General features: G+C 39.4%; 1 protein-coding gene across 2 annotated transcripts in view; it reads left to right on the forward strand.

The window, feature by feature from the left end:
- ANKFN1 (ankyrin repeat and fibronectin type III domain containing 1) overlaps positions 1–23678 on the forward strand; it is a 110867-nt gene that overhangs the window by 62874 nt on the left and 24315 nt on the right. For both annotated transcript variants that reach the window (XM_030506532.1, XM_030506533.1), the window contains exons 7-12: positions 8764–8861; positions 9287–9377; positions 12983–13090; positions 19594–19693; positions 20856–20988; positions 21586–21702. In XM_030506532.1, the coding sequence (XP_030362392.1) occupies positions 8764–8861; positions 9287–9377; positions 12983–13090; positions 19594–19693; positions 20856–20988; positions 21586–21702 (647 nt within the window). The remainder of the gene's footprint in view (positions 1–8763; positions 8862–9286; positions 9378–12982; positions 13091–19593; positions 19694–20855; positions 20989–21585; positions 21703–23678) is intronic.

The raw sequence follows: 23678 nt of genomic DNA on the forward strand, positions 1-23678 counted from the left end.
TGTAAGACATTTGAATTTATCCTGCTGAATAGGTGTGGTCTGATATTTTTTACAGTAGTTCATTTATGGCATTTTATTAGGTCTCCCGGGCACTTTATTTGCACATTACATTTTGGTAGCTACCAGAACTGTGCAATTTGACTTCTATTTTTATGCCTAGCAAGTACAGAAATGTATAAATGTTAAAGCAAACCTTTCTATTTCTAGCTCCTTTCAATGTCTGTAGTATGTGTTGGACAACAAAAAACTTAAGAACTTCTATTTTTTAAGTTTGCTATGTATTTAAAACCACCTTTGAACATGAATCACATATTAAGTGATGGTGTAATTCACTCATGTAGTCGATCCGACACCAGCTACTCAATTCAGTCATTCTTTCCTCCCGCTTTGTGTTTTATAAGATTTCAAACAGCAGCTCGAGATGAATAGCTACAAGAAAACCCAGACATAGAGGCTCTGGTTTAGTCTGCCTTTGGTTTCTTAGAAAAAAGGCTTGTATCATGATGTTGCTGCATTCTAGACATCGCTTTACCTCTTATATTTGCTTTGACTGACCAAAAATAAGGATTTAAAAAAATTATTTGCATGTGGCTAAGCATTACAGCTTCCAGTTCATAGGCATTCCATAGAAGAGGTGAATTTCTTGTAGTCAGTGGCAGGACTGGAACTCAGGACCTTCAGCTTCTGTCTTGAAGAAGGTTCCTGATTGAGTGGATCTTCTGATTCCTGGGTTTGGGAATGCTCCCTCACCGGAGACTTAAGCAAAACCAGAATGTCTGCAAACGGATTGTGGCAAAGTTCCCCTGCACATTGCTTTATCACACAGAGCTAATAAATGAATGTAAATTTGGAATTAGGCCTTTAGGTATGTATTGAGCTTAAATTGCAAGGTTTTCTGTGCTCATGCATGAGTGCCCAATTAGTTCATGCATGAACAACTAATCAATTTATGCATGAGCACCTAATGAGTTCATGCATGAGCACCCATTTAATTTACTAATGAACACCCAGCAGTTCACACAGCCTATTAACTCATGTCTGAGCACCCAGTGAGTTAACACATGAGCACTCACTTATCTGGCGCCTGAGTTGTGTTGGGCATACACAGCAGGTTTGAGTAGCCAGGGGCAACCAGTGTGGGAGGAGGTCAGGAGATGCTGGGTGCTGGTCACAACCAGCCTGGCTATGTCTAAATGCAGTGGAGAACCCCATCGCTGAGTGCAACCCCATGGTGGAGACCAGGGAAGCTCACAGTAGGAAAGGACAGGTGAGCCTGGGAAAGATGATGGAAAGGTGTTCACTTAAATGTTTGTTTGGTTATGTTTTCTTTCACTCTGAATAAGTGATTAGTGGTTTGTGTTAATTGGCAATAAATTAAATGAATAAATGAAGTAAATTAAATTAAATAAATGAAGTAAAAATTCCCCAAATCAAGACTATTCTGCCTCAAGCACATGGGTGCAGTGCTAGGGAAAGGTGAAAGCTCTTTAAGTTACTGTAGGGATTAGTTCATAAAGAAATAAAAGCCTTAAATATGATTAATTGGCATCTATGCAGCTAAGCCCCTCTTTAAATGTATATTAGAGGAGGACCAGAGAAAAAGGAGTGGAATCCCATTAAACAGATTACTTGAATTAGCATTTAGATATTTACTTTGTTCATTAGGTGCTGTGCAGTGTTCTGGTTTGTCTTGTACATTGTGATAGGTGACTTTCCTGTTTGCATTTTCCCAACTGCTCTTTATTAATTAGATATTAATGTATTCTGGTTTGGGAAGAAGCTGAGCCTAACCCATGCTTCACACAGATGAGTAGTCCTTACATTCATAAGCTTCCCACCAGCTTTGGTTACACAGATTACATGAGTAAAATGTACTCACTGGGAGGGGAAATATGCGGAATCAGAGCCAAGCCTGTTACACCCTTCTATCATATGCAGCCTTTGCATAAGAATCCCATTTATTCTCCAATCCCTTTTCACAATTCTAACATGTATTTCCTCCCACTATTCTCTCCACAGCCAGAGTAGGATATGTTTGTCATTGCAGGGCTGAGACACACATCTTGGCTGTTTTTATAATCCATTGTAGCTTTTTAACCATGCCCTCACACTGAAGGCAATATGCACCCACATGGAACATTTTCTTACCTGTTATAAAACGTTAGCAAGAAGTGTCATTTTCACTAACAGAAAGGAAAAAATTTCCTTCTTGTACTGGACTAGCTTGACCTTATTACATGCAGATAAAGAATTGTTAGTACTTTGAAAACACTGATTAAAGACTTGAGGAAAAAAGAGTCTTTTTTATTTTCTCTTGGTGAGAATTTTATTACAATGCAATAAAAATGGTATCTTATAAATCATTTATATAATGTAGTTTTGCTAGAAGATGAACTAGTGAAACCATGATCAAGCAAAGATGTGTCTTTGGCACCCAGCCTGCTGTCATAAGGCTTCCCATAAACATCAAGATATAAAATAGAGTATTCTAGGTCAAAGGAATGTCCAAAACCAGGGCCGCAAGAAAGGTTATTTAACATCATCGGTGATTATTAGCAGGCACAAAAGGTAAAGGAGCCCACAGCTGTTTGGGAAGAAGCTTTACCTCAAATAAAGTATTTGATTATTAAAACAATTCTCTGAAATGAGTATCGTGAAGATTTATACCCAGAGAAGTTTCAGATGAAGATGTGCTCTCTAGGAATAGCCTAGGAATGCTGCTCTTGGTACTCTTCTTGGTGCTGTTCTGATGAGTGGACCTTAAACCCACATGTAGCTCTCACACTAAAACACAGCAGTGCTTTATCTGCTTCAGGTGGACACAGTGCTGGTTGTTTCACTCTTCTGCACTCTTCTTTCACTCTTCTTCAGCCTTATTGATGTTTCTGCCACCCCAATACAAAAAGCTTTAAATATGTTTACAGAAATAACTGAAATAATAGATAAGATCCAAAATAATGAAGGTTAGTATTTAGAGCACGTAGGAGCTCAGGTTTTAATGTAAGTAGTACCTAGAAATCCTAGTCCCAGACCACGACTACACTGTTTTAACTTCAGTGTTTGCACAGCAATATGACCAAGTCCCTTAGGCATTGCAGTAAATCCCAGTTAGAGTCCTTAAACAAACAAACAACTGCAAAGTTCACCTGTTCCTTTTGTAAATGCTGTGGCTCATATCATATTATCCCTGTCTACACTCCTTGAGCAGAATACAACCAATTCCAGATGTTCTGTTAGTGTGCATTTATGGATGGATTATACCCTTCATGCAAAAAACCAAATCCATGGGAAAAAATAAAAACTCCTCAGTGCCAAACATTTGGTTTTTCCTAATGGAAGTGCTATGCTGGGATCTCTGTCAGTACTCCCTACAGCTGGTACGACTTGAGAATTTCCAAACATGAGGGAGACATGAACAGAGCCTGAACCCAAATCTGCAAAAATTGGGTTCCTTACTTAATTCAGGCTGGAGAGAGCAGTTCAAGGCAGCTGTTTGCAGTATGTGGTCAATGTTCTCCATCTGAGCTGGTGATGCTGTCTACACCAAGAAACTGATTCCTGCTTTTCACTAGTGTTCAATTCTCTTCACTTGTGCTATACTTCTACATATTTATTTAGGTGCTTTCACCCTGATTTTTTTTTCACATGAATGGCAGTGTTCAATATCCTTAAATCAAGCTGCTAAGACATTATGAACATAAATCATTATTTCCTAAAATCAGCAGGCAGAAAAAGATGGTGTGAAGTGGTTTCTGGTATGTCAGTGTTCTCTTTCAGTTTTGCATTTTAAAGGAAGTTATTGAAGAATGCAATTATTTGTTTGGAGGCCCCTGGAAATGCAAGCAGAGATCACAGTGTCCTTCAGCCTAGCCCTGGGCATAGGGAGGAAGGGAAGGAAATAGCATCTTTGTGCTTAAGTCTGGGTTAAGCACCATAGTGGCATAATACTTTGCTCAATGTCACACAGCAGGTCAGCAGCAAACACAAGAATAAAGCTCAGAGCCCCAGCTCAGTAAACTATTCTGTAGACCCCATCAACTTAGCAACAGAACTCGTGTCCTTCAGTCTAATTAAACTCAGCAACTCAGTGAGTAATTTAAGTGCAAGCAAAAGTAAATGCCAAGAGAAGTGACAAATTCTACTGTTGCTCAAGCTATTAACTTGACTCAGGAGAAGGTGCCTTCCTGAATGAATCTACAATAGGGTCAGGAGGAGTTTTATGCCTTTGCTTTGTCTGTCAGTCTCAGATAAGTTGTTTAAGGTGTGCTTGGTATAACAGAGAGATAGCGCGTGGAAAAGAAACAGGTGAAAATAAACTTCTCCTTTTATTTCAAAGTGCATGAATTGAGTATTAAAAAACCCCAAAAACTTGGCCACAAGTAAGTTACATAACTTAAGCCAGTCTACAATTATGTGCCAGCAATTTACATGAGTTTTATGTAACTGTTTATACTGCTGTTTATTTAAAAATTACTACTTATCTTGGCGACCGCAGCAACACATCGTGCATTTGCTCGCTCTGGAATACAGGGCACCTTCATTAAAACACATAGTCACCAATATATTAAACACACAAAAAAACCCTGCTCTGACATAACGTGAAGTGTCAGATGGAAAGCCGCAACAGCAAAGACATTCAGCGTTCACAACAAAGCAGCCCTTTGGGGTGTTCAGAACAGGACTGGAACATGCTCCATTCCTTAATTCACCCAACAGCTTTCAGGTTCTTTACAGCACAGTTGGTACAATCTACAAGACCAGCGCTTGTTCCTGGGCTCTTATAAAGGGCCCTCTTCATCTTTCTATGCTTGGGTATTTTTATATTCAACTTTTCCAGTGCTGAGGTTACCTCACCTTTTGTTCCTTCTTAAAGTCCCAAGTACTTCAGTTTCCCAAATGGCTGGTATTTTTTGTTTACTCCCAGAGCAGTCTCTCCCAGTACTCACAGAAATTAGGCAAAGGTTCAGCAAAATCCTCATGATGGGCTGCTCATGAACAGAGTTACATAGCTTTTAGATCCAGGTTAATCACAAGAGCAAGACCACGGATGTGTAGCTTTGTATTGGTACCAGGAAGAGCTACGTATATCCCACATAGCCAGAAAGTGTGAGGAACACTGCCCTAATGTAAATATAGTCATAAGACCTTGTCCCTTGTTGTTTTGGGACCTGCTAATTGAACAAGATACGTCTCCTTGCCTTCATTTTCCCATTTATAAAACAGGAACACTGGTATTCACATCTTTCTAAAAGTTTTTAAAAGCCAATCAATGAGTATAGTACAATCTTATGTACTATTTTTAGACAACCGTTACAGCAGAAAGCTGAAATCTGGCTATGTATTACAGGAGATATGAACTTAAGTTTAAAATTCCTTCAGTTGATTTGCATTTCTTTAAAACTATACCATGTAATTGTCTTCTCACTTGTATCAGTAAAATCATGGCGGAAAAAAAATTATTAAAATCAAAAGCAAGCAAAAAATTCCAAAATTTGTTAGGAGTTTTATGACAGATCTCATGAGTCAGAGATTGACATTCTGTCAAAAAATAGCAATGCTTCAGTGTATCCTGTTAATATGTTTTCAGTAGTACATTGAAATAAGAGGAAAAAGAAGGCACTATTCCAAGCCAGCTGTTTGAAAAATATTTATTTTTCAGTTATGGAGATTTTTATTGAAGCCGGGGGGCAAGGGTTTTCCAAATGTGAGGGGTTTAAATATACCTGTTTGAAAACTGAACTTTGAGTAACTTGGTAGACACCATCTTGTTTGGTAAACATCCTTTAAAAGGGGGATTCTCAATTTTAGTGATAACCATAACCTGATCCACAAGCTAATACCTTATTCCTGTTTCCAATTCGATGGGTCTCAGCCACCACAGAGTAAGGCATCACTTGGCTGTGCAAGGACCCTCAGCCTGGCAGCCAGCAAGGACTCACTGGTGAAGGGGCTCAGAGGGGTACACAGCCCTTGCTGTACCTCCTGAAAGGACTAGGTCGCTCGCCCTAGTGAGTGGTTGTCCTTCAAGGGACTGGGAGATCACTGTGTCACCCCACACGTGGATGAGGGTGTTTGCCCTGCACATGAGGCTTCACTGATATGACCCAGGGCAACAGTTTACCCTAGAACATAAGGGTAAAACTTCGATTTATTATTGTAAAACCCACTTCCTCAGCTGTTTCTGAGACAGCTTTAAAGGCAATGTCAGCCTTTTCTCCCCTTGGTAACTCAACTTCTTTCTCTGAACTCAGTGGTCCTTGGTTATTTCTGAGAACAAACTACCATGCTGTTACTAGTCTTTGTACTAGTACCATGATGTTCCTGCTGTACACATGCTGGCAAACATGTAAGATTGCAATCCTGTTTAGATTAAGGTAGTGAATTCCTCTCCAGGCAGTGTGTTAAGAACTCTAAATATTACGGGCACTTTTCCAAATGCCGGAATACAAGCGGATGGGTTGAGAAGGAGACCCACATCAAGAATAGGTCTGCAACGTTTATTTGTGTAAACTACCCAAATTTAAATACACCTTCTGAACTTCCAGTTTATGTTTGGGCAGCCTCCAGTCCATAGAACAGCAAAAAATTTGGGAAACTCAAAAGCAGCTTAAAGCTGCTTATTTCACCCTTGGCTTTTGTTTTGTGCTGCCTAAAGTGCAACCTTAGCACTGACCCTCATGCTGAGCAGCACACTCAGTCATGCCGAGGGCTTTAGGGAAGACAGGATTTGCTGCCAAAGTCTGTCCTGAGCAACATGATTTTGCTTTACATGAACCTTTGAGAAGAAGAACAGTACCTGAAGTGACTGCAAGCCTGTTGATAACGTGTTCAGCAGTTCTAATTGGGTTTCTCCAATTCATCCTTCTGGAAAACTGACAACATGTCTAAGTTTGCAGCATGTATACAATGTCCTCGATGATTTAACAGTGGAGTTATAAACCCTGGAAATCATGGTTTACAATGGAAAATTTGACAGGCCATCAAGTTCAAAGGTACTTATAAGTATTCCTATAATTAAGTTGTCAACAAAAACCTACCATACAGTACCATAACATTCTCTACATATTCATACTAACGTACAGAAATAGCTTCCACTAAAGGTGGCAGTAATTAGGTATTTAAAACCCCTGGAAAACTAGAAAACTACGCACTGCAAAAGTTCAAAGACAATAGACAAAACCAATATCCTTTTCAGTGCAGCAAACAGAAAAATGTTGCAGAACATGCTGTGCATTCACAAACTGCAATCACAGAAAAGGAGCAATTAGGAGAGAAAGGAAAAATGAGTTGTGCTATTGATACTTGGCTGGTTTAGAAAAATGTGTTGGCAGTTAAATGTATATACTGAGCAAAAAATTCTGTGAAGCCTTTTTCTTTTAACATGAAAATACCGGTGTGACGCAGCCAGAAGATGAAAATTCCACATGCTGAAATTAAAATACCTTTATCCTCTGATCCAGTCTAAATTATTGGCTTCAATACTAACAAATATGCAAAAAAAAAAAAGTATCTATAAACTATTTTGTGAATCTTTAAGGGAAAGCTTTGGGTTGAATTCTCTTCCTTGGTGTAAATCCAGAAAATAGATGGAATTTTCCCATGTCTACATTAGAATAAGAGATTATTTTCACCGTGGTTTTGAGAGGTTTTCCTGACTTTGAGTGTGAAGGTACAAGTTACTAAATCCCTGAGGTATGTCTCCAGGATTAATTCTAACTCTAATCATGGTACCTGTCATTAATAAAGCATAATTGAAGAAAAAGAGGCCGTTTCCGTACCTGCAGCCATCAGTTCCCCACTTGTACAGATTCCTCTTTTAAAATCACCTAGTAGGTTTTTGTGGTCTATTTGATACTATTTTATGTCCACATTCATTTTTGCAAGCACTGGGAAGAGTACTGACAGCAGGACTACTCATTTCATAACCACTTAAGCAGGAATATGAGTTGCCTGTAAAAGTTGATGGGAGCACTCTGGTGAAGGTACCCGTTGTAATTTAGGCTGCAGGATGGTTTAGGAGGGATGTGTCAGCCCAATGCCACTTAATTCCCTTTAAAAGTGGATACAACTTACTAGATCTTTGTGGAGCTCTGTAATTTCAGTGACCGCAGCAGCATCAGGCTTGGACAAGAGAGCCAGAACCCACTGAAACCAATGAAGAGACTCCAGTGAGTGTCGGATCCAGCCCAAGGAGAATATTTCTATACAAATTAGCCGGGGTTAGGTGATGAAAGCTTTGTGGACCTGTGGAGCCAAAAGGACTCTCTTCCCATTCCTACCTAGGCAGATCCAATTGCAAAACAGCCCTTTTTGTTGGTTTGGATGTATAAATTGCCAAATGGCATTAGCAGGTCCAAATCCTCTACCTACTCTTTTCCGCTACTTCTCTTTCTTTAAAAGGAAATTGTTTAAATGAGAGCAACTGTTGACTGAATGTAATTTGTATTGCAGTGTATGGGGTTGGAGTAGATGATCTCCAGAGGTCCCTTAACAACTCTAACAATTCTGTGATTCTGTGCATTTTTAAGCATTCTTACCTGAAAAGCTTTTGAGCAATATTTTGCTTTTCTCTCTCATACACAGAGATATAACTTAATTATTGTGTGAAGTTTTGCTAAACATTATTGTGAAACATGACTTTTAGTATCCACATGGAATGAGAAACTGCTTGGAGAAAAGTTGACCTGTGAGTGATTTGAGTACTTTGATTTCTTTGCTTGGACTGGTACCTGATTTTACTTTCTTCTGCTATTTGTTCCCTAGTGGAATGGAGCTCTTCAGAAGACTTTTCTCCTTTGGCTGGTGAAATAATCATGGATAATCTTCAGTCTTTGAGGTGCACCATCACGGGTCTCAGAACGGTACGTGCCAAAGGACTTATTCAGGTCTCGATGTCCCCTGCTGCCCCAGTGATACAAAGGCACTGATTATTTGCTTCCATGCCTGTTGGCAATAACTGTAGAGTGCCTTTTAGCAACAAGTTCCAGTCATTAAACATCATATGTCTGGTATCCATAATCTGAAAGTCACAAAGGAATAGACAGACAGCATGAACTGGTTTATGTCATCTTTGGGGAGATCAGAAAAGGCTGTAGTGAAAGATGCTGTTTTCTAGATCACAGGATAATCTTAGTGCAGATCAAAGGCTCATGAAAGATCTAGACCTGACTCTGATGACCAAAAGCTAAATAACAGCTTTTTCTCGTCTACTTTTTCCATGAACACATATGTTGATGGCAATCATTTTCATTTTTGTTATTTATTTTTGTATGGTTATTTTTTGCAGGGCCAGAGGTATTATGTCCATGTTTCAGCATACAACATGAGAGGATGGGGACCTCCACGCAAATCTACTCCTGAATATGCTTCTCCTTCAAGTAGGTTGAGTTTGTCTATGCTCCTAGTTTGATTAGTGATGTTGCTTTGCAAAAATCTCTCTTCAAATAACAGAAAAAGACAAATATTCTGGAGTGGATGATTTAAATGCCATCTAGGAGTGAAATAAATAAATAAATAAATAAATGAAGTAAACTCAACTCCTTCCACTCCCAAGAAATAACCACAATAATCATCTCTGTATATTTACATGTCTTATCTGCTGTTCTTCTCCAGTCCATTGACAGAACACTGCCATCTAGTCACTAATACTTAAGAAAAATGACAAATATTTTAACCTTCATTCCTCTTAATAAAGTTCTGTTATATGGAACCTCATTTCTCAGTACATGAATGGATCAAAAGCTGAATCTGAACCAGACCACAAGTATCATATATAATTCTGTATTCTGCCTTGTAGCATTATAGATCCCATTCACTGGACCATTCTTATATCATCCTGTGCATAAAACACACTAGCGTGGACACGCATGTTGATAGAATCTAGCCTGTAAACACCAAAATGGTCCAGACACGTCCAAAAGCCTTTCTCCCTTTTCAAACCTGTGACAGGTTTTCTCAGACTCCATTAGGACGATGATTTTTCATTTGTAATTTTTAATCTATTATAATCACATTGTATTGTTAGTTGCTTTTCCAGACTTCTGTTCACCGCCAAACTGGCTCAGCATATGACAGCTTCCCTTGTATTGATAATGCAGTAAAGTGGGACTTTTCATTTTCTTGCATTAGCACTTGTTTTTGTTAGCCTAACATAACAATTTAATAACCTTGCATGCTAATGTGAGAAAATAAAGCAAGCTGTACCTATTCATAATGGAGAAGGTTGGATAAATGAGGCTCCTGCAGTACCATTAGCCCATCTTGCTTCAATTTTGCTTTTGTTTACCTCAGAATCAAACCAGAACTAGACTAAAGAAATATTTTGTTTGGGAACAAAAATGCGCTACAATCTTGGGACAAAATTCTACTCTTGGCTACATGGATAACTCACTACTTCAGAGCTCTTTTGAATAACTTAGTGACATGCAATTACCCTGACTATGGTCAGGTATAACTATACAGGATTGGGCCCCACAACCCAAACTTTTACAGCAGCTGAGAAGCAGACTCTTCTGCAGTAGCTGGTCGTTATTCAGCTAAATATCCCCAAAGCACTGGGCACTCCTGGCAAGGCAGGTGGCATTTAAGGCTGTAGCTTTGTATGATACGCTCTTTTGCTTGAGCATATTGCATTGTCTTCCCTCTCTATTTCTTGTCCACCTGAAATCTGACCATACATGCCAGTTCCACAGCCTTGGGATGTAAGGGAAGTTCTCCTGCAGATTTCAGTGGATCAACACAAAAACTATACAGAGAATTAAGCTCATTTCCCATGTTTAGTGTCTCAGGGACTCTGAAGTACCTGGGACAATCACTGTGGGGGTGTTTCTCTGAAAGGTAGCCAAGGTAACAAGTCTTTTGGATTTCACGGTAGGAAAGCAGGAGCATCATTTGATATATATGGGATTTTTTGTGAGTTTATGGAAAAAGAGAAATGTTTATTCATGGCTATATAGGTATGTTTTCTTTATTGATGAACACAGAAGCATTAGGCAGACTCAGCTCACTGCATATAGATAAGTGGCAGGAAAATGATATTTTCATTAAGTATCCTTACTAGCTTTAGCTTCACAGCAAGTGAGACCTTCAGGCCCTAAATGTAAATTCTTTCATTAAGTAATAATAACACCAGAATTTTAGCTTGAAAGACAAGATGCTGTTTACCACTGTAGCTACTGGGGGCAGAACTGCTTTACCCACATGACTGCCTTCACCACTGGTTTTGAAAACTAGCAGACTTGTGCTTGGCAAGCAGGCAGCAACTTGAAATTACACCAGTGTTGCATAACAAAACACGGCCTTAAGCTAAAAATTAAATATGAATACATTAATACTCTACAAAGCTGTCTGTAACGGCAGCCAGAAGAATATGCAAGGGAAATTAAAGCCTCAGGGCTTAATCCTGATCCATTCCAATCCCAGAGCATCCTTGTAGATGCATCTGTGTAGCATGACAGTCAATGCTTGCCACTGTCCTTCCATTTCTCCCACATACACAGTAGCCTGGAAAGTGGTGGCCAGTGTTGTGTAGCTGGTCTGTGAAATCACAGCAGGTAGTAACATTTCTAGGCTTATTCACTAGCACATGAGTGATGGACAATGAGGGTTGTTGGTCTGATTTCCATGCCATGTTTAAGGGTGTCAGCAATCTGGGGTATCAGAAAGTTTGGAAACCACTGGAATAGAGAAATCATGAGGTTGTTCAACTCTCTACCAGTCTGATGACACCACAGCGCTTTGAGGTTGGCTGCTCACAGGGGATCTAAGAACTGGTGTCCCCACACGGAGCTATAAATGCAGCCAGCCCTTGGCCTCTGCAATAGCATACAACATGCAGGAGAGCCTCTCTGCAGCTGTTACAACTGCCCACAGGCTATCGGGGTAGCAAATGTCTTCTCTTTCCACCCTTTCATGGGGCTTACTCTAGCTGCTCTACTAAATGGCAGCAAATACATATTTATATCCCTGGCATAGTGAGCCCATTGGAAGGAATGTTTGACTCCAAACTTGCACTAGAAACTAGATCTGTATATTTATTGAGTGAGCAAACTGTTGGTGGCTGTGAATACATACACAGCCTCTCCGCCAGCAAGATGGAAACATGTCTCCCTTGCAGACAGATCTCTTAATACCTTCATCCACCATTACTTTGAGTCAGGAAACCAGTGCAATACTTTTTTCTTATAAGGAAAGCATGAAAATAGGCAAGTCTGGAATTACCAAGCTCCTCTCTGATACACACAGCTTATCCTCCTACTTGTGATAAGATTGTCTGCTTTTTAAAATGAAGATTGAGATTTGTAGCAAGCAGGAAATGACTGAAAACAAAGTCTTTTGTAGGTTGAAGGTATGTGGGACAGAAACCGCAGCTTCTTGCCTCACGAGTGCAGTGCTGAGCAGAGCGTGGGCTCCGGGACAGGAATCGCCAGCGTTTGTTCAGGTCTCTGTTGGGAGCAGGTTTCCAGAAGTGATTTCACTCAGAGCATGTTTCTCTGGCTGCAGAGCTAGCTCTGGATGTAGGAAGATGCTCTTTCTCTGCTTTGCAATCAGTTTCCTATATAACTGTAGGAGAGTCATTTAGCCTCCTGGGGTGTCAAGCGGAAGAGCAGCAGCGTGATCTTACTGAGGTACCGAGAGTGTCAGTGCAGTACAGGCTGAGAGCAGCTCTGACCCTGCAGCAGCAGAGGCCATTTATGTACTGAAGAGAAATAGCCATTGTCTAGTCAGTCACTAGAGGAGCTTCTAGGAGCTGATTGTGGGGTCTTTGTAAATAATCATTATGATTAATTACCCAACTGGCACAAGGCAAAGGAAACTTATTGTACAAGTAACAACAGCACACTTAAAAACAACTGCCATTTTTTCCTTCATGCCCAGATGTAAAAATCCTCTAAAGCCAAGAAGTATCAGAGGCAAGAAAATGTTTTAAAACCTTCTCCTTCACCTTTGTGTTTCACTTCTGTTTATTTCCTTTGTTCAACAGACTGGAAAGACTGCAGTGGAAGAGAACCTCGGCACAGGGGACACACTGAGGCCCTGGAACGCCTCCTTCAGCAGGTTCGAGCAGCTCATCAGCATTATAATTGCAGAGGTAAGGATGAATATCTATGTGGTAGGGCACCAGCTGAAGCCTCTGCGGCGCCTGTAATTTTAGCAGTTTTCTAACTAGGTCATACCTTCTCATTCATCAGGAAAAGAAAGATATTAATATTGGCCCATCTGGAATCACTTTAGTGCACTATCTTGCTCTTAACCCTTGAAATTAGTTGGATGAAAACATCCAAAAGCTACAATGCACACAAGCACAGACACAGCCTTTCTCCCTCTGTACCCTACACACCTATTGGTTTGGGGTTTTTCCTACAAACTAGTTTCACACAGGATTCCACTACAATGTTTCAAGGATCTCCCTCATTTTTTCATATAAAGAAATACTTTAGAGACTTAACAACTGTTTTGGATCAAAAGAGGGAACTTGGCTGCCTCCAAATGGAAGACACTAAATACTCCAGTGGATGTGATGCCAAGGAAAAATACTTGCACAATGCAGTGGGAAGATAAGATTGCTACATTTTCAAATAGAATGGATCAAAACTAGGAGAGAGTTCAAATCTCAGCCAGCTCTTTTCTCTTCATTCATGAGAAACAGACTGTGCCTTTAACAGCCCAAGAGCCAAGGCAACAGCTTGGCATTCTTTTTTAAGCATATATAAAAACTCCTGTTCTATATGGGTTGTTGAAAAGTACTATTTATTTTCTTAAAATAAACTTCTAACTGGAATAATGCTTCATTGCAAAGGAACTTATTTCAAACTGAAAAGTTGAACTACCATGAAGTTTTCATTTTTCTTCCCCTAGTATGACTGTTATGTCAAGCTGCACCAAGTGATTTAAAATCATAGAAATACTTAGGGCTAAAATCATCTGGCTGAAACGGGAAGATGCAGCCTTTGTTCTTTACGTGCAAATATGTCACTATCACGATGATCCACAGTCTGCAACAACCCACTGTAACCATAGCAACTTAAACTATTCAGCTGCATTGCTTGGAAAAGGAAAGGAGATATTGCAAAAAATGTTGTTTCTCTAATTAAAATTCATACAAGCATTATCACTTGCAGGTGGCCTTGCTACCGAAAATACAGATGATGTATTCTATCTCTTACATAGTTCTCCACGCTATTAAAGGAGTCTTTTTTCCATGGTCCAGTTTTCCCTTTCTGAAGTTAGTGCACATGTCAAGTCTTTCAGGCCACCTTCCTAGTAAATAGGGAAAAAGTGACGGAACATCAGAAAATATTCTTAGTATAAATTGTTTTATTGATGTAGCAGAACAGAAGCAGTTACAAACAACATGCAGAAAAGCCTTTCCTTTGAGAATCTGACACCAGTGCCTGGTTCTTATAAAATTCCACTGCTCCAGAAATCAACCCCAGTCCAAAGCAAAGCACAGACAATTCTGTTGTTGATTTTCCTAACTCCCTTTCCCTAATAATAAACAACAACAATACAGAAATCTGTTTATCTTCAGAACGTTTTCTTGCATGTCTGAAGGAGAATGTGGGAGCTTACATGTGGCAAAGCTTACACCGTGGAGTCAGCCTGAGCAACACCCTTGCCTCCAACCAAATAAAATCTCATAATTGCTTGTAATGCTAGCATTACACAGTCAGCATATTTTGGATAATCAGGATTGTAATATAATATAGAAGGGCCTTGGAACTTGCCTTAAAATATGTGACTGATGTCAATCCCCTGTATTCAGTAATTTGGTTAAAGAATCAAGACCAAAGAGGTGTGGTAGAAAAACTAAGAATATGACACCAACTTTGGCTCTGAAATTTGATTCTGGTACCTCAGTGAAATCTGAGGAGTTTAATCAAGGATTCAGATAAGCTACTGTATATGACTGAAAAACCCAAATAATGGCTTTCACCCCATATAATAGAGAGGCCTGAGATACATTCTTCATTAATGTGAATTAGCATGACCCGACTGACAGGGATAGAAGTCAGCACAGATATGCTGTGATACACAAGCTGAGGACCTGCCCAACGATTTATCCATTCCTTACTATGCTTCTTTTTACCACACTCTTCTTTTGATGAGAAATTAATATTCTAAACCTCTGTTTTCCTCATTTGTTTTAGAGATGTAAATAGCTGGACATTGTTTATAGAGTATCCCTAAATCTGCTTACAACCACTGATTTGCTGTGGTTTATAAAGAAGAGGCAGAAGCCTGTTCTGCATGAATTAAAGCTAGGTGAAGACAGAGACAGGACTCAAACCTGGTGTCTTGGCACCCTTGGCTTTTCACTAAGTGATTCCTCTGCAAGATAGCATGCTCGTGCTGCTCAGGCTGCTTGAATGAGAGCAGAGATGAATGCAAGGGACATAGGAAAAAATGAGGGTAAAAGATCTGACATTACTTGAATAACACAGGCAAAAGCCTCAGAGGACAGAGGAGCTGGAAGAGCCAGGCTGTGTGCTAGTGCTCCAGCGTCATCTGGGAGGGGTGAATTGCCCAGATTCCAGGCAGATCCCTTGCCCAAGTCTGCTCATTCAGGCTCACACTGCAGCCTGCCTTCTGCCCTCTGCTTTGCATTGCAGGGGCTGGAGAAACAAGCTTACAAAATGCCAGGAAGAATACATTGGAATGTACAGTGAGTTTAAGAGCTTTTGGAATTAGATCAGCTGTTGCTTTTGAACCCTGCTCTGTGATATGATGAAATCTCCTAGGGAATTACTTAGGAAAGCTTTTGCTTTCATATGTTTAATCTTCTGGAAAACGCTGATGATTACAACACCCCAGTCATCCTTGTCCTTCATAATACATGCTACAGACTATCATAACTGAGTTACTACAATTGTATGTCCTGGCAACACTTCAAATGTATTTTTTTAAGTATTATTTTCTTGTAGATCATTCTTTCTAAACAGTTCTGAGTGGATTAAGTAATTGTGTGATGCTTCATTAAGAAAGGAACCCAAGTCTTCAGTAAAATGCTTACCAGATACTTTCCTTCTGAAATTTGGTTGAAATGTATTTTACTAGACAAGTCAGAGGTGAAATAAAAATGTTCTAATCTTACTTTGATTCACAAGCAGAGCACATTGTTTTTATTGCATTTAACAAAGAGAAGCATTTCTGATTCCACAAGGCATTTAAAGTGTTTAGATTATAATTATCTGTGAGAAAAGCAAAATCAGGCTGAGGAACCAAGCCATAAACTGGAAAGTTCAAGGTAGGGAATTAAAAAAGATACCATTTCAGCCATTGTGCCTGACTTTGTAATCCAAAATTATACCTCCCAGTATATATGTCATGCCCAGAAGCTTCTTCTCATGACATACAGAATTGTCTTTTGGAAAGACATCTCACCTTGAGGTGGCGGTAAAACAGAATCTATCATGGTCTCCAAGCTATTTAGGTGTCTGGCACATACTTACGCCTTTACTTCTGTGTGGAATATAATGTCTCCATTGCTTATTCATCCAGTGTCAGTTGTCTGCACTGCTAAAAATGTGCAGCATTAAATTGAGTTTGAATTCATCTGGAAGTTTCCAGCTATTGGATGTATTTTCAGAAGGTTACACAATTAGTGAAAACGCTAAACCCCATTTTATGCCCTCCACTAGGATTTCAGTGGGATCTAGCTCATCTTGTGCTAGTTTACTTCCTTATTCAGGGTCAACCTAAATGATATTTAGCTGTTCCACATGCCATCTGATTTGTGGGGCTGAGATCTCAGATGATTTTGCACTGAGGTAATTCCATTTCCATATACTTCACATCTGCCCCACTTGAAGAGAGGCACCCGCTTGTCTAGTGATAGGACAAAGAATTCCAGATGATCTTCCTCCTCAGAGAAATGGCACGGCATAACAGACATTCCTCTAGAGCAGAGATCCCAGATGCATGCTGGCAGCCTGAGTATGCAACGTCGTTCTTATTCTTCCACAGCCAACTTATGTTAAGTATCTCCTGTATTTAAGTGAACTGCAAAGAAGCATTTCTATATCCTACCTGAGAAGAGAAAAACTGCTAATGTTGTAGTTAATGTAGTTAATTGCCTATTTCACTCCAGGTTTGAATGCTTCTGATCTAAATCTAATCACTGGAAATTCTCCAATCTCAACCACTATCTGTTCACTCCTGAGATTCTATTAAAAGAGCTCACAGCTCTATCACTGTATCATTTATTAATGTTGTTACTGGTGCTTTTCTAAAGGTTACTCTATGTTATTTATTAGTTAATTAAATAACAGACAAAGTTCTATTTCCTGTAGATCCAAATTATCTTCTAATCTCAGCTCCACAGTTTTTGGCTTCTAGACACGCTATACTGTAAAACAAAGGCAAATAGCAATGTAGGAGAGTTTACAGTCTCCATCTAGTTTTACACTATTTCTTTTGCTGTTGGCTTCTGCAAAGCTGTGGACTGAACCCAAACCACTGAATAGCCCAATAACATGTATTTCACTTGTAATGCGCCTTGTTATTTTAATGCTGCAGTCTCTGGGTGTTTTATACAGAATTATGTTGCTTTGCCTTCAGCAATTTTCTCCTCCATTCCCTCCATAGAGATGGAGGCAATAGAGAAGAAAATAAAAAATGCATAATGAGAATGAAATTTATATTCCTAAATTGGTCTTAACCTTGGAAGAAGGAAGCAGTAAGACAGGAGGTTTCATGTACCATTTGGTTTCCATTACTGTGATATACTGAAAAAAGTTCACAGCAAAACAGAAATTATCTGAGGAGATATGGATAGAAAAACAAATGATTTTTTGAAAAGGAAAAGAAAGCAAAGATCAGTTGCATCAAAGGAGCAGTCATGGCTTTGGATGAGTCTGTTAAACCTGAACTGAACAGCGCAGTGGAGAATATGCCACGGAGAACAAGTTTGCACTGGAAAGACAATGGATTTGATGATCTAATAAGTCTCATACATCGTGTATGATTTCACCCCCAATAGAACCTTGTTCTCTTTGTACTTACTGTTCAGCGAAGTGGTAATTATTGCTAACAATGTGTCTTCTTTCTGTGGTTTTCAATGTGCAAATTACAGTGCAAATTTATTCATCATTTAAAATATGTTGAGCACTTCTACAGATGGGGTTTTGACAATAGCACATTTAGATGTTCTTTAAATGTTCAAACTTAGAACTCACTCGGGAGACACAGACAGACACCTCCTATTCTGCACTGAAGATAAGTGGGAAATATGTTACTCTGAAAACACCTAAGCAGACTGATGAGCAGCTTTCAGCAAATGGTTCTTCGTGAGACATGTTTTTTCCCCACTGGAAAAGGGTGTCCCTCGGAACATTTCACACTTCAGGCTGGATGGAGATCCGCGCTTTATCCAAATCAAGTCAGATCCTGGAAAACGGTTACATTTTTCTTTTTGTCTTTCTTTTCAGATCACAGTAAATATCTGAAGAATTAATTCCTTTTTAAAATCAAATATTTCTGCTGTTTCTCTTACAACAGCATTAGACAAGGAGGGACATTGCAAAAGACAGTGCAAGAGAATCCCAAACAGCTTAAGCGCCCATTCCTTTCAAATGCCATAAGTGGACAACAACTAACAATACATTTTACATTACACAATCCTGCATGTTCCTGACTGCCATCTATTGGCATACCCTCTAAAATCTGTGCACAGGTACACAGGTGGACACAGCTGTTCCACAGAGCTTGGGAGTTCCAGTTCCCACTGGAAGATTTTTCTTTGGCTTACAAGGAAACTCAGGCCATGCGTGAGAGAAGGAAAGGCATTAAGTCAAATTCATCAAAGTGAAAAATAATACAATGTATAAAAATTTAACCACATTTTTTACAATATTAGGCAAAAGATTTGACTTTATAAAATTCTTCTATTGGGAGAGCTGGTCCAGAGATCCTTGCAGGCACGCAGCAGGTCTCAGCTTTACAAGAAGTGAACAAATGAGTTAAACACCTCTTCCCTGGATTCCAGATGATTAGGGAGCAAATGTAACTGTGAAAGCTCTGAAACAATACAGGTGAGTGGAAACTGTTGTGATGGGTGGGGAAAAAAATCCAAACAAAAGCACGCGGATTTAATGTGATACAGAGAAAGATGAGGGTCAATCTAGTTGTTTCCTTAAAGCTCTCGCTCAGGTCAGACTGTGATGCTGTGGTGTTAGTGACTGCCAGTTATTCAGTTCTTAGAAGCTTAAGTTATATATGGGTAGAGACTGAGGAATTACAACACCCTAAAAGGTTGACTGATGGTTCAAATCTCTTCCTGGGTTTTTGAGACCACTTGCAATATTCATATTCATTCTGAACATTAAGAGTATGCAGTACTGGTTCAAGCTATGTTTTTACCAAGTCTGAGTTTGCTGCAAATAAGAAACTTACTTCTTGTCACATATCGCTGAGATATTGAAAATACAAGCAAAAGGTTGTATTTGAGCATGTTTCTAAATGTTGTCTTTTCAAAGGTATACAGTGGGCCCTGACTGAAATTTCGTGTTGTGGTTCAAGAGACAAAGGCTCTTTATGAGATGCTAACTGGAACTTAAGTGCTGGGTTTGTTTTGCTTTTTATTTTCCATTTTAGAAAGCTCTAAACTACAGAATGCTGGTCGCAAGCAATCAGTCTCCAGAAGCCTGAAGCACCTTTTCCATTCATCAAACAAGTTTGTGAAGACTCTGAAACGGTTTGTCATTTGATTTATCTCCCAAACGTTCCAAGTTTTAGCTAGCAGTTGTTGCTCTTACACTGAAAAGCACCTTAGAAATATCTGTGAATATTCCACTGCCAATGAAACAGCAATTGATCAGAATGAACCTTATAAGAACATGTAAGACTGGTGCAGCTCATAGGAAAATAATGCTCCGGTTCCTACTGAAACAAATAGAATCTTTTCATTGTTACTGTTGGAAATGGATTTGAATTGTAACAGAGTGAAATATTCTGCTCAAACACAAAGCGCAGTTCCTGAGGTATTTTGGAAGTACTGCCTCTGCTGCTGCTGCTCAGTAATGAACTGTGGTGTTTATTTCATTCATAATATAAAATGCAGAGCTCAGATAACATGTTCTAATAGTCCACTGGCAACAAGCAACACATCTAGAATCCTCCAACATCTTTAGCTAGACTTGCAACCCAGTGTGACCCAAACAACCCTCAGCCGTGATGATTTGTTTTACCACATGGAAGTTGCTTATGCTGGATTATTTCTTTTTTCATTGCCAGGAGTGTTCAGTTGCTTTTTCTTCTTTGTATTTTGATAAGAGTTTGATTATTTCAGAAGAGCTCTCAGAGCCTTTAAATTCCCTAAGGCAGCTACTTAACGTATGTAACTAATTGCAAGGGTAAATATTGAAAGGAATGATCTCTATAAAGAGTTTTGAGATACGCTGGCCAAATTACACTCAATTACACTAATGTAAATCCATAATAACCCACCTGATTTCAATTGAGTTACTTTAGATTTACTCTAAAGTAAAAGAGGGCAGAACTAAGCCCATTAATGATAAAAAGTTTTAGCAAAATTTCTGATTTCTAAAGGGCATAAAGCCTCCGTTGTGTACTGTTTACTCTGGCAAAATCCTTACTAAAACTGATGCCAGTGGCTTGCACAGATTCATAATTTCTTAGATTCCTGTAGTCTCACATCATCTAATGTGATAAGCTTCCCAAATGGTTTTCAGAACTCACTGGCTGAAGTTGCATGATCTACATAGCACAGAAGTTAAGACCAGATGATTCGACTTGTCTCCTCAGAACTTAACATCTATGATTCTTTGAGTAAAATTTGGCATGGATATAAATAGACATCAAAGGTGTTTGATAATAATGTTTTCTTCTTTCTTCAGGGGACTCTACTTATCTGTTATATTTTTTTACAAAGACAATTTATTAGTAACCAATGAAGATCAAATCCCAATTGTGGAAATCGATGACTCCCACAGTAGCTCAGTTATGCAGGATTTCCTGTGGTTCACAAAGGTAACGGGAGCCTAATTTCATATATTGCTTCTACAAATCTGTTGCTAATAATGCATAGGCCTTAGCTCATCATTCTGACTATACAAAATGTTATTAAATGTTGTTATATATGAATGATGTTATTAAAAAGCTAACAAACCATTTATATAGGTTAAATTCTGACTGGTTCACTGGCAGTAGTACAACTAACCCTTAAATATATGAGCCTACGTAAGTGATGGCTATTTAGGTACATAAATGTTTTAAAAACATTTAGAGGAAAAGTCTAAAGAAATAACTTAGAAAATTAAAGTTGGTATTATGGTTATGCCATCATTCAAAATATCTTCACACTATTTTTTATAGCCCAAAGAACAGTAAATCAGTTTTACACGATAGTCCAAAAAGCAACTGAAATAGGTGCATGATGGTTACAGAACAACTTCTGTGTCTGATTCAGTCTGTTTCATGTTTATCTAGGCAAGTCATTGCCACCCGCAGACACTCAAAATGAGCAATAGCTACTGGTTTTTCCAAGTCCAAAATGCTTTTAGTTTCATTTCTGCTTTTCTAAAATGCTGAGAACAAAACCTGATTGAACTGGATATATTTTTGCAGTTGTCTTGCATGTGGGATGATATCAGATGGCTAAGGCAGAATATGTCTATATCCGTGTCCTCATCAACAGCACTTCAAGCCAGGCAAAAGATGCTTTCAGCGGCAGCACAGCTACAGGTTGGTTGCTTTGCATATTTCTTGATTCACCCATGGCTTACAAACTGCTCAAGTACAGGTTCTGGGGCAGAACTACACTGTTAGACTAATGGGATGGCTATGCTGTTGTGGACTGTCAGCAGGGAAATAAAATTGAATCTTTCATTAAGTTCTTAATTGAGCTGCCAGAATTTTTAAGGTGAAATGTACCTTTGTGCAGACAACCAGCACAGACCTGTTTAACCCTTAAAAACAGAGAGTAGAGAGATTCAGTGGTGCACAGGTCTTGTGCTGACCCCTCAGCACAGTGGTAAGGACAGGAGCACTGTGTGCACTCTTCATATCATGTCGTTAAGGCACAGCACTGACCTTCAGGATGGTTCTGTTCCAACCTGTGCTACAGATACAAACTGAGTGGTACTAAACAGGTCACTTAATCCTTCTGTGTCTCGGTCCACTATTTGATATGCAAATAATAATGACACTTTCTCCATCAGAACATTTCAACATGTATTATAAAGCTTTTGAAGAATGGGTTTCATGATAAGATGAAATCTTATGAGATTTTTACTTTTGTGGGAAGATTCATCTTCAAAAAGATGTGTGCATGAATCTTATAGGAAAAATATATCCAGGCCCCACTTTCTCTTACCTTTTGTTTGAATGAAGTCACCAAAGCTTCCCAGAAAAATCTATGGTACAGCCATGGAACTAATGAAGACCTTCATATTGCTTGGCTCATGTATTAGCCACACAACCATCCCTCTTGTTATTGCCAGCCAATGCAATAAGCTTGTTTTACAGCACTATGAAACCCAGATACGTTGTGGCCATTATTAAGAATATCCATGTGGGGGTTGTTTTACATCTTTTGGCAAAGTCTGCTGTACAGGAGAGTAGCCTTAGTGGGCAACCACCTGTCTGGACTGATTTCCCCGAAGTATCCCGAAATATCTGGAATGCCAGTCTGCTGTACCTTTATTGGAGGACCACCTGTGTTAAGCAGCAGCTGCTTGTCAGTCCTTTGAGCTGTCACTAGAGAAAGTTTTAACTATATCTGCTGAATGTTCCCTCTGGTGTGGTTAGCTCAGCTTAGGTAGCACAAACTCCTTTGGTTAGCTCAGTTTCATTCCCCCTGTGCTGATTGCCTTTAACTGAGCATTGCTAGTATGCACAGACTGCACTTGGAGATAACCAAGGTTCCTAGTACATTGTGTTATTATTTGCTACCAAAGATGTTAAGAGCAGAACTCAAAGCACAGAGATACAGCAAATGTGTCCATGTGGTATACTGCTCTGTTGAATCTCTGGCAAATTTATCGTCCTTAACGTTTGTTCTGCTAGCTTTGTCCCCTGGTGAGCACAGGGATTGTCACCGGCCTGCCAACCTCTATCGGTGTGTGGCCTAATGGGATCCACCAATGGATAGATCTCAATAAGGTTTATATGGTTGAATACATTTTATTGAGGGAGTTAATAGACTGGCTCTGCAGGAATTCAGGACAGAATGGAAAAGATCAGTGACAACACAGCTGCTAAGGGACTAGATCAGCAGATTCAGAGACAACAGGGACAGTAATTTTGCCTGTTGTTACTACTAGACAACTAAAGCAAACAAAACACAAGTGGTGGGGTGCCAAGCTGAGCAGCATATATGAATTTTCGGTATATGAATTAGTCACATATTCTTACTAGTAAGTACTCCCATTCTCTATGCTGCAATGCCATTCAGAATATACAGTCTGTGACAGTAAAGAACTGTTTGTTTTATCTAGGCACATTCATATGTTGCAGTGATTCATATGACAACTAGATGGCTAACATCTACCTGCAGTGATCTGTCCCACCTGTGGGCACATGGATTAATACAAAATATATATTCAAGACACCCATTGGTAATCAGTTACGGGGGCTAACCTCAAAAGGCAGAACAGTTAAAAAGAAGAGGGGAGGTGCTGTGTAGACATCAACAGTATGCCCTGGAGAGGGATGCATAA

This window comes from Strigops habroptila, chromosome 14 (genome assembly GCF_004027225.2).
Source record: "Strigops habroptila isolate Jane chromosome 14, bStrHab1.2.pri, whole genome shotgun sequence".
NCBI lineage: Eukaryota > Metazoa > Chordata > Aves > Psittaciformes > Psittacidae > Strigops > Strigops habroptila.